Source organism: Cervus canadensis, chromosome 4 (assembly GCF_019320065.1).
Source record: "Cervus canadensis isolate Bull #8, Minnesota chromosome 4, ASM1932006v1, whole genome shotgun sequence".
Lineage (NCBI taxonomy): Eukaryota > Metazoa > Chordata > Mammalia > Artiodactyla > Cervidae > Cervus > Cervus canadensis.
Window position 1 is genome coordinate 56,681,143 of NC_057389.1, and position 15,399 is coordinate 56,696,541.

Sequence of the window (15,399 nt, forward strand, 5' to 3'; positions counted from 1 at the left end):
TGTTCAGATAGAGGACTGCAGTTATTGCAGAAGGAGTCACGTAATGTTCATAAAAGCCTTCCACATTTCCTCTTTGGGATACACCTAGACCAGGTTTTATAAAGTTCGGCAACTGAATTCATCATTGCATATTAAGTGCTATTTGTTGTTTCTAGTAGCAAAAATCTGGATATAACCCAACTGTCCATTAATAGAGAAAAAAATGAGTACATTATGACATTATAATCTGGCTATCATATGGGATTTGTACTGGAATTAAAAAGAATGACTTAAGAGTTGACCTGGAGGAATCTCCATGTTATTGTCAGTTATTTTATTTTTATTTTTTAAAAAGCACATGCTCATAAAATTTTAACTACAGAAGGAAAATATCATCTATTTGTTACAGAACATGTACTATGAGCCTACCTATTACACGGGCTGGCATACACTTGTACTCAATAAAAGTTAATTTCTTGGGGGTATCATTTGATTTCCCAATTGTGGAGAGATGCAAGGGCTAAACAAAATACGAACTAGATGACTGGAGGGCTCTAGTGATTAAAATTGGTTTGTTGGAATTCTTATTAGAGAAGACTGAAATGGTATACTGGGATGTGACCCAGAAATCTCCTGGCTGCCTGTTCTGGTGATATTGTGGAATTTGATTCTTGGGTGTCGTGCCTTAGTAATGAACATAATAGCCAGGGAGACAGCCAGAGAGTGACACAGTAAGTTTCACACTGCAACCTTCTTCAATAATAATAGCTAATGATAATCAATGTTCTATTTGCTCCTACTTTTATACTTAGAAATGACCACCATTTCTTTCATACCACCATTTTCCATTTATTAGCAATACAGAGGAAATACCAATAGCACCAATCAAAAATGAATCCACATGATGTGTTTTATCCTTACAGCTGTAATAACTAGTAACTAACATGGATTGGAAAGCACTTTGCAAATGTAAAAAGTGCTGTACACATACATTATAATTATCATCATTAATAAATTAGCCCAATTCTCCTAGTATTCAAAAGGCACGTAAGGTCAGATACATGGGTTTCAGTGGGGCAAAATGATCACAACCTACAATGTAGCAATGATTCACATGTGTTAGCAAGAAGTTTTACCCCATGCAATCCTGCAGAGCTGAAGTTACACACCCTTCAAAAAATGGGAGAATGAAGCTAAAAGTAGACAAAACAGGTTGGTTTTTTTTTTTTTAGATTTAATGCTTTTGCTTTAATAACAGACTCCTACCTCTTTTATGTTAACTTTTAAAATATAATATAGTTAATCAAACTTCTAAACCGTACATTTAACCAAAATTAAAATTTCTTATTTAAGGTTGGCAGTAAATTTTATTATTTTCTATGAGCTGATATTCCAGGTATTGTTAGAATTTCAACGCATTCTGCAGCTTCAAAGAGGTCAAATTGGTAAATTTTGTGCTTGCACACACCCTCAGGGAATATCTTCAGTATGTATTCCAGAATTGTTACTAGAAAAAAACAGCTTTATCCATTCCCTTGCCAGCCAGAGTCTTGGCAAGAGATGGCTCTTGGCTGACCATAAATAAAATTCCTTGAATCACCAGTATCTTGATTTAAGAAAGAAATTTTACTGTGTCTTTCATACACAAAAGTTGATTAACAATGGTTAAAAAAACACTACTCCACTTTTTCACAGGTGTACAAAAGGAAATATAATGGAATTACATTCAACAATAAAGCTTAAAGTTCACTCTAGGTAATAGTTGCAATAACATTCACATACACAAGCACAGAGTAAATATATTTCAGGAGTCTTATAATAGCATACAGCATACATATGGGAGATTGAGTTCAGGTAATATCATAGGTGTTAGCAAGATTAGCAATTCAGAGTGTTATAGAAAAGGAAAAGTAAACCAAAGAGAAGGTGTTGGCTAGCACTCCAAGACAAATCACAGAATTCGAGGATTGAAAAGTCTGCTCACTGTTATGTACGAGAAAACAATATTTTTCTTCAATTTCTGGGTCTTGGTAGAGTTGGCTAGAGAAGGTTGTGTATTCAAAGTGCACATAATTGTTTTTTAGAAAAGAGAGAGAGAGAAAGATCCTTTTATTTAGTAATTAATACATGCAAGAGGCAGCCCCAGAGTGACCTGAAAGAGTAAAGCTGTGATTGGCAGGTGGCCGGTATAATACAGATGTTTCAGGCAGTTCTCTTAAAGCACTTCTGTAGCAGCAATGATCATTTAAATGGCTGTAGACGGAATTCTCTTTCGAGGATAGTTTAGGGGAGTTGTATTAATCATATTTCTCTTTAAAGATTTATAGTTATAGATTTGCTCTTTTTTAAATAAATCTATCAAACAACAAACAGCATAAAGTGAGGTGTTGGGGTTTTCTTTTGCTTTTGCATATGTGTTGTTGGAAAAGGATCTGACCTTTTCATAACATCGTGTGCAAAAGAATTTTTAATAAAGTGAGCACAAGGACATATACAGGAAACACATCAGATCTGCTTCTGCTGCCCTGGTTGGCCCCCCATGGAACACTGAACTACAGGCTTGTAGGTAAAAATGCAGGTTTTAGGTATAATGACACCACAGCCAAGAGACTTAGGGATTCCTAAAGCCTTGTCAGTGGAGGGAATTTTGTCTGCTAGAGGGTGGCCACCACTTCTTGAGTTGTAAAGATTTAGAAAGTCTGGTCCTTTTTCATTTCATACTTCCCACTGTTGATTTGCCTTTGTTTCCCAACCCTCCTAGTCTAACCTGGCCCATCCCAGCCAACATCTGACACTCACCTATCCCCGGTGGCCACACATACCCAGTAGCCACAGACACTCAAGCTGCTCAATCTCAAAACCTTTCAGCCTGCCCTTTAAGTGTCATCAAGACAGGATCCCCGGAGCACAGGGCAGAGAGTCCAACCTCTCACTGGCGGGGCTGGGAAGCCTCTCCTTTGCGGCGGAGGAGAAAGGAAACTTGGGTCTGCTTTTTAGGTTCTGCAAACAAGCCAGAGTGGAGAGAAAGAGTTAACACCAGACTTAGCAAAGCTTTTAAGACAAAAACCTGTTAAATGTGATCTAGACAGACACAGGGAACTTTCTGCAGATTTCTGAGGTCTATAAGAGAGGGTCTGTGTGGACAGGAGAAGGGAGTAGGGAGTTGCTACATGGGAGAGATCTGCCATTATTACAAAATTGGCTAAGTGGCTTGTTTCCATTAGATGACCTCACTGGTCACTGTTGTCGGTCGTGCTGTTCCCTTTCTCTTTTTTCTCCTGGGTCTTGTTACCCTTCTTCTTTTTCTTCTTTTTCTTGGTCTCCTCCTTTTTGCCGAAGGTTATGAAGTCACTTTTGTCAATTTGGCTGTTAGTAGGCTCCTGCCGGATGGAGATGATTGCAGGAGATCCTGGGATAATGAATTTGTCTGGCAACTCACCGGGACCAGATTGTTTGGGGTTGCCTGGTCCATATTTAAAGGTCCAGCTGTTGCTGTTGACACCAGCCCCGACTGGAGGGGACACCTCTCCTGCCTCTGGTTCTGCAAGACAAAGCACTGCAAGTCAGTCACAGAGTCAACACATGTCTTCCATGTGCCACAATGAACACAAGAGAGGCTGCACAGACAGGCACAGCACCCATGAAATCAGGGGTATTTCTTTAAGCCTAGGGCAAGGCCAGTGTTTGGAAACAAGCAGGAAGGCAGATTTTTTTTTACCACGGGGTCCACAAATCTAAGTTTCTAATAATATATTTTTGGTTCTTTGTGAAGAATTCCCTAAAGAATATCTGGTTGTGATTACCCTGCCTGGGAGTGGGGCAGGAAATGTACTGGATTAAAGTAGAATATGCAATAAAATACCTAGGAATAAATTTAACCAAGAAGATGAAAGACTGGTACACCAGAAACTTTACAACATTTATAAAATAAGTTGAAGTAGAAACAAGTGCAAAGATATTCCACGCTCATGGATTAGAAAGATTAATATTGCTAAAATGCCCATGCTACTCAAAGCAATCTATAGATTCAAAGCAATTCTTATCAAAATTCCAATGGCATTTTTCACAGAAATAGAACAAACAATCCTAAGATTTGTATGGAACTACAGAAGAACCCAGTAGCCAAATTCTTTGTCTTTGTTTGTTTGTATTGTTTTTTGCATTGCATGGCATGCAGAATCTTAGTTCCCTGACCACAGATCAAATTCGTACCCCCCTGCAGTAGAAGTGCACAGTCTTAACCACTGGACTGCCAGGGAAGTCCCAGCCAAAGCATTCTTGAGAAAAAAGAACAAAGCTGGAGGCATGAAGCTTCTAAACTATATTATGAAGCTAATTAATCAAAACAGTATGGCATAAAAAGACACATAGATAAATGGAAGAGAATATAGAGCCCAAAAATAAACTCAAGCAAAAATGGTCAATTAATGACAAACAAGCCAAGAATATACGATGGGAAAAGAACAGCACCTTCAATAAATGATGCTGGAAAAAATGGACAGCCACATACAAAAGAATGAAACTGGGCCTGTATTTTACACCATATACAAAAATTAACTCAAAATGGATTACAAATTTGAACATAAGACCTGAAACCATAAAACTCCTAGAAGAAAACATAAACAGTAAGCTTTTTACCATCAGTCTTAACAATGATTTTTTTGAATCTGATAACAAAAGTAAAAGTAACAAAAGTAAAAACAAATAAATTATATTACATGAAACTAAAAAACTTCTGCATAAAGAAGGAAGCCAACAAAATGAAACAGGCAACCTATGGAATGGGAGAAAAAAATTGCAAATTCTACATCTAATAAGGAGTTAGTATCCAAAATATATATAGAAGTCATAGACTTCAATATAAAAAAAATCCCAAACAATCTGATTAAAAAGTGGAAAGAATAGACATTTTTCCAAAGAAAACATACAGATGGCCAGCAGGTACATGAAAAGGTGCTCAATGTCACTACTCATCAGAGAATTACAAATCAAATCCACAATAAGCTATTACCTCACACCTGTTAGAATGGCTGTTATCAAAAAAAACCCAGAAATAGCAAGTGTCAGTGAGGGTATGGAGAAAAGGGATCCCTTGTGCACTGTTGGTGGGAATGTAAATTGGTATGGTCACTATGGAAAAGAATATGGAGGTTCCTCAAAAAATTAAAAATAGAGCCAGCATATGATCCAGCAATTCTACTTCTGGGTATGTATCTGAATAAAGCAAAAACACTATCTTGAAAAGATATATGTACCCCATGTTCACTGCAGCATTATTTACAATAGGCAAGATATGGAAGCAATTTAAGTGTCTACTGGTTCATGAATAAAGAAAATGTGATGGATATATATAAAGTTCAACCATAAAAAAGAATGACATCCTACCCTTTGTGACAACATGAATGGACCTCAAGGGCATTATGCTAAGTGAAATAAATCAATATTTAAATATTTGACAAAATAACACAGAGAAAGACAAATACATGTGCTCTCACATACATGGCACATAAAAAAAAATAAAACAACTAGCTTATAGATACAGAGGACAGACTGGTGGTTGCTAGAGGTGGGGTGTAGTGATGGTGGTGATGGTGAGGGTGCCAAAAGGTACAAACTTACAGTTATAGTATAAGTTAGTTGTGGGGATGTAATGTACAGTAACTATAGTTACTAATACTGTATTGCATATTTGAAAGCTGCTAAAAGATGAGATCCTAAAAGTTATCATCATAATAAAAATGTTTTTGTAACTATGTGTACTGACAGAGGTTAACTAGTCTTATTGTGATCATTTTCCTACATATACAAGTAGTAATCCATATTGTACACCTGAAACTGATATAATATTATGTGTCTATTATATCTCAATTAAAAATAAAAGATATATATGGGTGCTGTGCTTAGTCACTCAGTCGTGTCCGACTTCTTGTGACCCCATGGACTGTAGCCCACCAGGCTCCTCTGTCCATGGGGATGCTCCAGGCAAGAATACTGAAGTGGGTTGCCATGCTCTCCTCCAGGGGATCTTCCCAACCCAGGGATCAAACCCAGGTCTCCTACATTGCAGGTGGATTCTTTACCAACTGAGCCATCAGGTAAGCCCCAAAGTATTATAGGACTGAGAGGCAAAAATCAATAATCACACTTGAGAAATTCAAACAAGTTTCCAGAAGAGAAGTGAAATTTGCGCTGAGATTTGAAGAAAATGATTATGCATCCACAGGGGTTCCCAATGCAAGAATTTCCCAGGAGTCTTCTAATGGAAGACACACCTAAAGTATACCAAAGACACCTAGAAGAGTGGAAGTCAGAGCTGGAGAAGAAGAGTAATGGTCTGTCTGGGCAAAGTGATCCCAAGGGCCATGACACTGGAACTCATTGGCATCACAGAAGGTTCATGTATCTGACACTGCTCCTTTGGAGGAGCCATGAAAATTTCCGCCAGACAAATAGTCAATGTTTGACTGTAGTTTGGGATTCTCTACATGCGCTATCTCCATCTCTCTACCTCCCATCACTTGTCAATCTCCTCTAATTTGGCATCTTTGAGCACTGCTTTGCTAACACTGCTCACAGCAAGCTCACTAATTGTATCATTTCCAAAGCCAGTGATCATATTTTAGTCACATCTTACTAAACATCTCAGCAGCATTCGTTTCAAACCTTCTTGAAACATTTATTTATTGGCTATGCTGCATGGCATCCAGAATTTCTGTTCCTTGACCAGGGTTTGAACCTGTCTCCCCTGCATTGGGAACACAGAGACCTAACCACTTTCCCACCAGGAACGTCCTGAAACACTTATGTTTAATGAGTTGCAAGTAAAACTATCCTCCTGACCTTTCTCTCTGGCTGTTAGTTTCCTCACAAGATACTGTTCATCTAACGTGTTGAAGATTCCTTGGGTTTGGCCCTAGACTTTTTCTTCTTCTTTCTCTTCACTCTCTCCTTTTGGGATCTCAGCCTGTATGGGTATACACACCATCTAAACATGCTGATGAGATACAAATTTAAAGCCCACAGGTCTCTCCAATCTCATGTATCCAACTGCCTGTCTGGTATCTCCTCTTGGCAGTCTCATGGGCATCTCAAACAGAAGCAATCTGAAATCAAACTCATGATTCCTTTCCTCTGTTCCCTTCTAAATCTCTCATCTCAGTCGATGATACTCCATCCACTCCAATGCTCAAGGCAGAAACTCCAGAGTCATTATTCATTTGTCTCTGTTCTTCATTGTTCATTTATAATACACCAACACTTGTCATTTCAGCCTCCTGAATGTAACCAGTGTCCTCTTCTCCCCTTCTTCATTGCTGCTACCTTTTTTCAAGATACCACTACTATATCTTGTTTGTGAATTACAACGATTACAGCCTCTTCCTTGCTCAAACTGCTTCTACTTCTGCCTCTCTCTAACCTTCCACACAGCTGGAGTTACCTTTATTCCTTTAAGTCTTTCTCCCTTTTAAAAGTACTAAAGTATAATATATACACAGTAAAATCCTTTAAAAATAGAAATTATTTTATATCACTCCCCTTGCTTAAAATTATTTGAATGTTTTCTATTGCCTTGAGAAAAAAAAAAATGAAACTCCTTAACATGGTATATAAGGCCCTTCAATAACCTGTTATTTTTTTATTCTCCAATTTCATCTACAAGTCTCCCTCTTACCACTATCTTCTGGCCACACAAGTTTTCTTTCAATTCCTCAGTACCCCTTGGGGTTGTCTTTGCCTCAAGGTCTGTACATATACGGTCTCCTTTTGCCTGAATGATCTCCCCTTCATGCTTAGACTCTCATTCTTCAAGCCTGCGCTTAACTGGAACCTCTTCAGACAGGCAGTCTACAGTCATCCTAGCCAAGCGGCACCTCCCTTCACCTCTGTCTCTATCACTGTAAAGTCCAGAGAAGCAGAAAATATATCTGTTTTATTCACCAATGTGTAGCCAGTGTCTAGCACAACTCCTGGCCCATAACAGGTATTTGATAAATACTTGCTAGATGGATGAATGAAAGGACTGATGTGAGAAATGGAAGCGGTGCCAGCTCCTCAGGAGCTCAAACAACTTCCCTCTGCCGCACTTGGGAGTCCCTAAGGACAATCAGGAAACGCATGCGAAGTGCCGAGGCTGTCTCCAGCGCCGTGTAAGAGCCCAACAAATGGAATCACACACTGGCGATATACAAGGCACAGCTCTCAGGGCTAGAAGGGCAGGGTAAGGATACTGCAGATTTAGTCCAAGTACCAGCAGACAGTAGGGAAAGGGGATAGAAGAGTTTCTTCTCTCCCATAAACTCCTGTGCTTCACCATGCTTCCCGGGCAGAGCTGACAATATAGCTCTTTGTAAGAGGGCATGTGTGTGTGTGTGTGCAAAGTCACTTCAGTCGTCCGACTCTTTGCCACCCCATGGACTGCAGCCCACCAGACTCCTCTGTCCATGGCACTCTCCAGGCAAGAATACTGGAGTGGGATGCCATTTCCTCCTCCAGGGGATCGTTCTGACCTAAGGATCAAACTTGTGTCTCTCATACTGGCAGGCAGGTTCTTACAGGTTCATTACTGCCACCTGGGAAGCCTGTTGGACAGAGGGCAATAGATATTTTGTCCCCAAGACTGATTTCTTTGTTTCACCTAAGATAATCAGATCTGCAATTGCGCTCAGCCAGAATCTGCCTGTTGACCTTTCAATTACAGGCCCTACCTCTGAGAGACTGAGACAAAAGTGGGAAATGTATTTAAAAGCCGCTGACTTGGCGTCTAGGAGAACTGGGTTTCAACACCACTCTATAGTCCTTCAGTTGCTCTCAAAGCCTAGGATGGCAATTTTTTCTGACCACAGCCAGGACCCTGCATAAGGCCTTCAGGATGGTCATCTGGAGAAGCCAAGCTCAGAGATGTTTTTATCTTGTAGAGTTAAGGGACCTGAATAACCATGTCTATTGACAGAGACAGCCCCTCACAGCCGGACTTCTAAGAGTTAATGAGCTTCTTTTGTACGTCACTGAGCTTCTGTGCCTTTGCTGGGAGTCTTGGTTGGGTCTGACTCAGCCTCCACTCTAAGATGCAATCAGAGAACCATTCAGGTACATCCTCCCCATATTCAACTTCTGCAGAGCAGAACAGGATCTGGTTTCTCCAGCATCTCCTGGATCCTTGTACTCAACCTGTTCAGGCCAGCGTATGCACAAACATCTCTGAGGGTTCATTTGGATGAAATAACAGCTGAAAGGATCTGACAAACAACATTTACTGACCTCTTCATTTGAGCCCCTTTTGACCAAGAGCACTGAAACCCTTGGCTGACTTTGTTTATAAAATACTGTGACTTTGAGGGCAGAATCAAGGAGATACTTGAGGAGAGTATCTCATGAGACAGATGAGAAAGGAAGATGAGTAAAAGATGAGAAAGGAAAGCATGCCTTTTCTGCCCCTAACCCCAGCCCAGGGCCAGTCCCAGGTCAGTTGAAGGAATGCTTCCTCTGTACTGTCTCCCTTCCTCTTGCTGGGACCTCCCACAGGCCCCCTCCCCTCCGCCGCCAGGGACCCAGCACACTGGCTGACGAAGACTGAGACAAGCCACAACCCAAATTAATGGATCTACTAGTGTCTTAAAATTCTTAAAGAGATGAGAATACCAGACCACCTTACTTTCCTCCTGAGAAATCTGTATGCAGGTACAGAAGCAACAGTTAGAACTGTACATGGAACAGACTGGTTCCAAATCGGGAAAGGAGTACGTCAAGGCTGTATATTGTCACCCTGCTTATTTAACTTATAATGCAGAGTACATCATGCAAAATGCTGGGCTGGCTGAAGCACAAGCTGGAATAAAGACTGCTGGGAGAAATATCAATGACCTCAGATATGCAGATGACACCACCCTTATGGCAGAGAGCGAAGAGGAACTAAAGAGCCTCTTAATGAAAGTGAAACAGCAGAGTGAAAAAGCTGGCTTAAAGTTCAACATTCAAAAAACTAAGATCATGGCATCCAGTCCCATCACTTCATAGCAAATAGATGGAGAAACAGTGGAAACAGTGGCAGATTTTATTTTTTTGGGCTCCAAAATCACTTCAGATGGTGACTGCAGCCATGAAATTAAAATTAAAAGCTATGACCAACCTAAACAGCAGGAGACAGGAGGAGAAGGGGACAACAGAGGATGAAATGGTTGGATGGCAACACCGATGTGATAGACATGAGTTTGAGCAAGTTCTGGGAGCTGGTGATGGACAGGGAAGCCTGGCATGCTGCAGTCCACGGGGTCACAAAGAGTCGGACATGACTGAGTGACTGAACTGAACTGAGTCCTCTAAAAAGGGCTTCTGACAGACATCAGCCCTTCCCTGACATTCAGATTACAACCTAATGGAATTTAAAAGTTTAGTAGTGAAAGTGTTAGTCTGCTCAGTCATGTCCAACTCTTTGCAACCCCCATGGACTATAGCCCACTAGGCTCCTCTGTCCATGGAACTCTCCAGGCAAGAATACTGGAGTGGGTAGCCATTCCCTTCTCCAGGGGATCTGCTCAACCCAGGGACCGAACCCGGGGATCTGCTCAACCCAGGGACCGAACCCAGGTTCCTGCATAGCAGGCAGATTTCTTTACCATCTAAGCCACCAGGGAAGCCCTTAAGGGTACCTAGTCCTAGGCAATTTATAGAAATAACTCTGAGCCTCAGTTGCCTCAGGCATAAAAATGGAGGTGATCACCTTTCTGTCTCCATCAGAGTCATGAATTAATTAACATTTCCTCTGCCTTCCTCTGTGTGTGGCACCCAGTTAAGCAGATTTGCATGCAACATAATTTCTACTCTTCACAAGAACCACAGGAAGTAGATACGACCAATATCTATGTCTGCTTTATAAATATGTCAGTTTTATAAATGAAGATACTGAAGACCAATCAAGGGTTACTAACCGTGGAGCCTGGGACTCAAATCTAGGGAGTCTCACTCCTGTCATGAGACCCACCAACATCCTGAGCTGTATAGGAAGGCTCTGTGAAAACCCTGAGGCATTATACAAGTGTAGCAATTTCTACGGCTGTATCTGTTTAGTCACCCGCTTGGGAGATGGCGATGCAGGCAGGAGCTTCTCTCTAAGCGAGCATCAGTGTAAAGACTTGTGCAGTTGGGGGGAGGGGTGCCTGCGGGAGTGAGTGCTCGGCTCAGGAAAATCACCGCCCAGCCTGCAGGTTTCAGCCCCTCCCCTCCGCGCCCCATTCATCCTTTTGTTACCTTCTCTGGGATTCTGGTGCTGAGGTTAATAAAGAGCTTCCAGGAAACCCATCATTTTGATTAAAGCCAGGGACTATCTTGCCAGACAGCACTCTGGAGCCTGCCTACCGCCCACTCCGTTCTGTCGGGGCAGCCAGCAAAGGCTATTAAATGATTACAGGCGTTTCCGGCTCCGCTAGACAGCTCCCCTGGATTGCTTGTTCTCCCGCGGGCTCGGGCTGCTGCTGCTGCCTCTGGCTGCCCAGGGAAGGGTCGGGCCCAGAAGGCTGCGCAGATTCTGGGTTTGCAAGTGAACATCCAGGCTTTCTGCACAGCGACATCTTGCTTCTCCTGGACTTCTTTCCCACCCCGCCAGCCACTGAGGCCTTTCAAGCAGTTCCAATTTCATTGGAGCCTTTTGCAGCTTTGAGCAACCATTCCATCTCCTTCCCCGTGTGTCTGTCTTTCTGTGTTTGTGTGTGTTTGTGTGTGTGTGAGAGAGAGAGTGTGTGTGTCGGTTTGTCTGTCTTTCTCTCTGTCTCTCTCTCTACCAGAACTTGGTAGACTGCAGAATTATACACGCCTGGCCTGAATACATGCTCAGACCAAAAGGCAAAAAGTATCTGCCAGCAAACCCACTGAAAGATTAGGATGTAAAACATCTCCAGCTCCCTCCCCACCCCCTACTCCACCGTCAGTGGGGACTATGAATTGCTTAGACAAGCTCCACCTCCTCTCCCTTGCTGGATCCTATATGAATTGGACAAAGTAAATCTGAGTAATTACAGCCCAGAAAACACAGGAGAATGACGGTTGGAAACTCAAATCCTGTCCAGGATCACAGAGAGGGGAAGAAAGCTGAAACCACCTGGGCTAGCACTTACAGCATTTCCCCACAGCTTCTTCGTCCTTCAGTTGACAGTGGAGAGAATTTTCCATGGAAACTGGAGAATGGAAAAATATTCTTCCCTCTTCTCTTTAAGACTTTAGGCTCTATAATCAGAGTACTAGGTCTAAATCTGGCTACTTCATGTAAATTATGTGATGTTTAGCAAATTATTTAACTACCTCTGGGCTTCAGTTTTCATGTGTAAAGGGGTAATAGCATCTACCTCATAGGGCTGTTACAGGATTAAACGTAATTATCCTTGTATGTGTGTTTAGTTGCTCAGTCATGTCTGACTCTTTGTGACTCCATGGATTATACCCTACCAGGCTCCTCTGTTCATGGGATTTTTCCGGCAAGAATACTGGAGTAGGTTGCCATTTCCTTCTCCAGGGGATCTTCCTGACCCCGGGATCAAACCCTCATCTCCTGTGTCTCCTATGCAGGCAGATTCTTTATCTGCAGAGTCATCAGGTATCCTTAGCACATAACACAGTGCCTGGCACAAAGTAAAAGTTCATCACCATTTTACCTATAATTCCACAGTGACAGAAGATTGATGTGTTTAAGGAATATCAATTGATTGCTTACTATGGGCCAAGCACTTTATTAAGTACTTTGCATATATATATACACACACACACAAGATTTCCAATTTATAGATAAGGAAACTGAAGGCTTAAATTATAGCAAGATTATCTGCCTTAACTCAAACAGCAATTGGGTAACAAAGCTGAAAAATTATTCTTGTACTGATTCCCCAGCTCAATAATAGAATTATTAATGTTTTTACTTCTATTAAAGCCTTGGGGATGGGGGAGAAGGCAGAGCTGAGCTGATTCACAGACCTCGCATCCTGATCCCTGCAGTAGCTGGCAAAGGACGGTGTGCTTGTGTGATCAGAGATTAGGCTTGGTGATGGAGAACTAATCTGATAGCCACTCCCCAGAGGCTGCCACTTCTGGCCGTTTCAGCCACCTTGGGTGGGTTGAGTGATCTGGAAGAAGACTGTGTGGCTGTTTGGCGCCTGAGGCCACAGCTGGGCTAATTTTCAGTAATCTTGAAGCGGAAGAGATAAATACAGTGGCATATTTTTAAAGCCACAGCTCTTGCTCTGTGCCCAAAATAACTCTGCCATTTCTAGGTTAAGACTATAAAGACATCACGTGCTGAGAACCCAGATTCAAAAATTGGAATGGCTGGTCTCAAATCTCCCTAGCTCTCCATAGTCAGCTAGAAAATAAATAAATAACGTTTCTTCTGTGACCCGCCCCCCTCACCTAAGAGGGCTCAGACTACATGGTTTTCTCTACCTTATTTTCTCATCACTAATGTCCTCCAGGGTCTTGGGAGGGCAATTTCTTCTTACAATGCCCCCTGCTTCAGCTTCTCTTATAACCAAGGGTAGCAGAATGCTTGAAATGAATGTTTAGGGGTCACACATTTTGAGTTGAATCCTACTTTTAGCACTTATTTGTAGTGTAACCTTCAGCAAGCCACTTGGCCTCTCAGTGTTCTTTCACATGTAAAACAAAGATAACAATATCCATCTAATGGGACTGTGATCATTAAAAAGAGACACTGCTCATAAATCACACAGAATAATATTTAGCATGCAGAAACTGAAATAAAGGATACATATTATTACTACATGGTAGTCCTCTAAGGAACCTGACCCTTCTAACAACTGATTCCCGGATGCAGGGCTTCCAGAAACTCTTTTCCAAGGGCCTTCCTCTCATCAGGCTCTGCCCCTCCCAGGGATCATTAAAACCAGCTAGCTGTGAAGTCTTCCAGCTTAGAAACGGTTGCTAAGTAGGGAACCATTCTCCAGAGCCCTCTGAAACAGGCAGAATGGAAGCAGCTTAGACAAGGTGGACGGCACCTTGGATTAGGTATCAAAAGCCTTGGGTTCACATTGCAGCTCTGCTATTCTGCTTCCTACTATTTTCTACTATACTATGTGGGTGACACTGACTTGTAATTTCATCTATAAAATGGAAATAGTAGCGACCTCCCGGGGCACTGTTATCCATTCAACTAAATTTATTTATTACATACAATAAAGCAGATGTGGTGCTAGACATTAGGGTATAGGGTTATGAAAAATACTTGGGACAGGCACCCTCCCCTCAGAGAGTTACGGTGTAGAACAAGACAAGTAAATGAATAAATACAATATTGTTTTAAGGAATAAACAATGTAGAGAAACTCTGACATTGTTACGGCATTAAACTCTCTAGAGAGAGTGTGTGTAGAGGTTAAGAGCACAGGCTGAGAAGTCAAAGAGCCTTGCTTTAGATCTTGGCATTTACTAGACAGATGTGTGACCTTACTTAACGCTAGGTGTCTCAGTTTCCTAAGTATTAAAATAGGTGTAATCTGCTATATTTAAAATCGATAACCAACAATGTCCTACTCTACAGCACAGAACTCTGCTCAGTGCTACCTGGAAGCCTGGATAGGAGGGGTGTTTGGGGAGAACGGATTCTTGTATATGTATGACTGAGTCCCTCTGCTGTGTACCTGAAACTAACATAACATTGGTAATCGGCTGTACTCCGATATAAAATAAAGGCTTTTAAAAAATAAAATAAAATGGGTAACATAACAGACTTATCTCTGAGGTGGTTATACAGATCAACAGATTTAATACAAATAAAGTGTTTCCTGGTAGCTCAGCTGGTAAAGGATCACCTGCAGTGCAGGAGACCCCAGTTTGATTCCTGGGCTGGGAAGATCCTCTGCAGAAGGGATAGGCTACCCATTCCAGTATTCTCAGGCTTGCCTGGTGGCTCAGACGTTAAAGAATCCACCTACAATGCAGGAGACCTGGGTTCAATCCCTGAGTTGGGAAGATTCCCTGGAGGGGGGCATGGCAATCCACTCAAATATTCTTGCCTGGAGAATCTCCATGGACAGAGGAGCCTGGCAGTCCATGGGGTAGCAAAAAGTCGGACACAACTGAGTGACTAAGCACAGCACAAAATATTTAGAACAACATGCGGCTTGAGTGCATAAAACATGGTTTAAGTGCTCAACACAGGTGAGCTGTTACTATTATTAGTCACAAATAAATTCTCTCCTTTCTTCTGCTCCAGGATTCTCAACCCTGAGGGCTAAGTCCCTGGAAGATGGTACCAGTGAGTTAAGTGACATAGAGGTGGGGGTTAGAGGGAGTGTATAACAAGTGCAGTCAACCCCAGATATGAGAGTGCCAATTTGATATTTTCATACCCTATCCTATATATACTAGGAGCACAAAAAATATGCATAAGAACATGTACTCTCAAGAGGGAGAGGATATATGT

At 41.8% G+C, this 15,399-nt stretch overlaps 1 protein-coding gene across 10 annotated transcripts in view; it reads right to left on the reverse strand.

Annotated features, from left to right (window-relative positions):
* Nucleotides 1-812: 812 nt before the first annotated feature.
* LOC122439810 (protocadherin alpha-C2) overlaps nt 813-15,399 on the reverse strand; it is a 183,427-nt gene continuing 168,840 nt past the window's right edge. For 9 of the 10 annotated variants that reach the window (XM_043465272.1, XM_043465275.1, XM_043465269.1 and 6 more), the window contains exon 4: nt 813-3,520. In XM_043465272.1, the coding sequence (XP_043321207.1) occupies nt 3,210-3,520 (311 nt within the window). In that variant the 3' untranslated portion in view covers nt 813-3,209. The remainder of the gene's footprint in view (nt 3,521-15,399) is intronic. The other variant, XM_043465267.1, reaches the window with a different exon arrangement.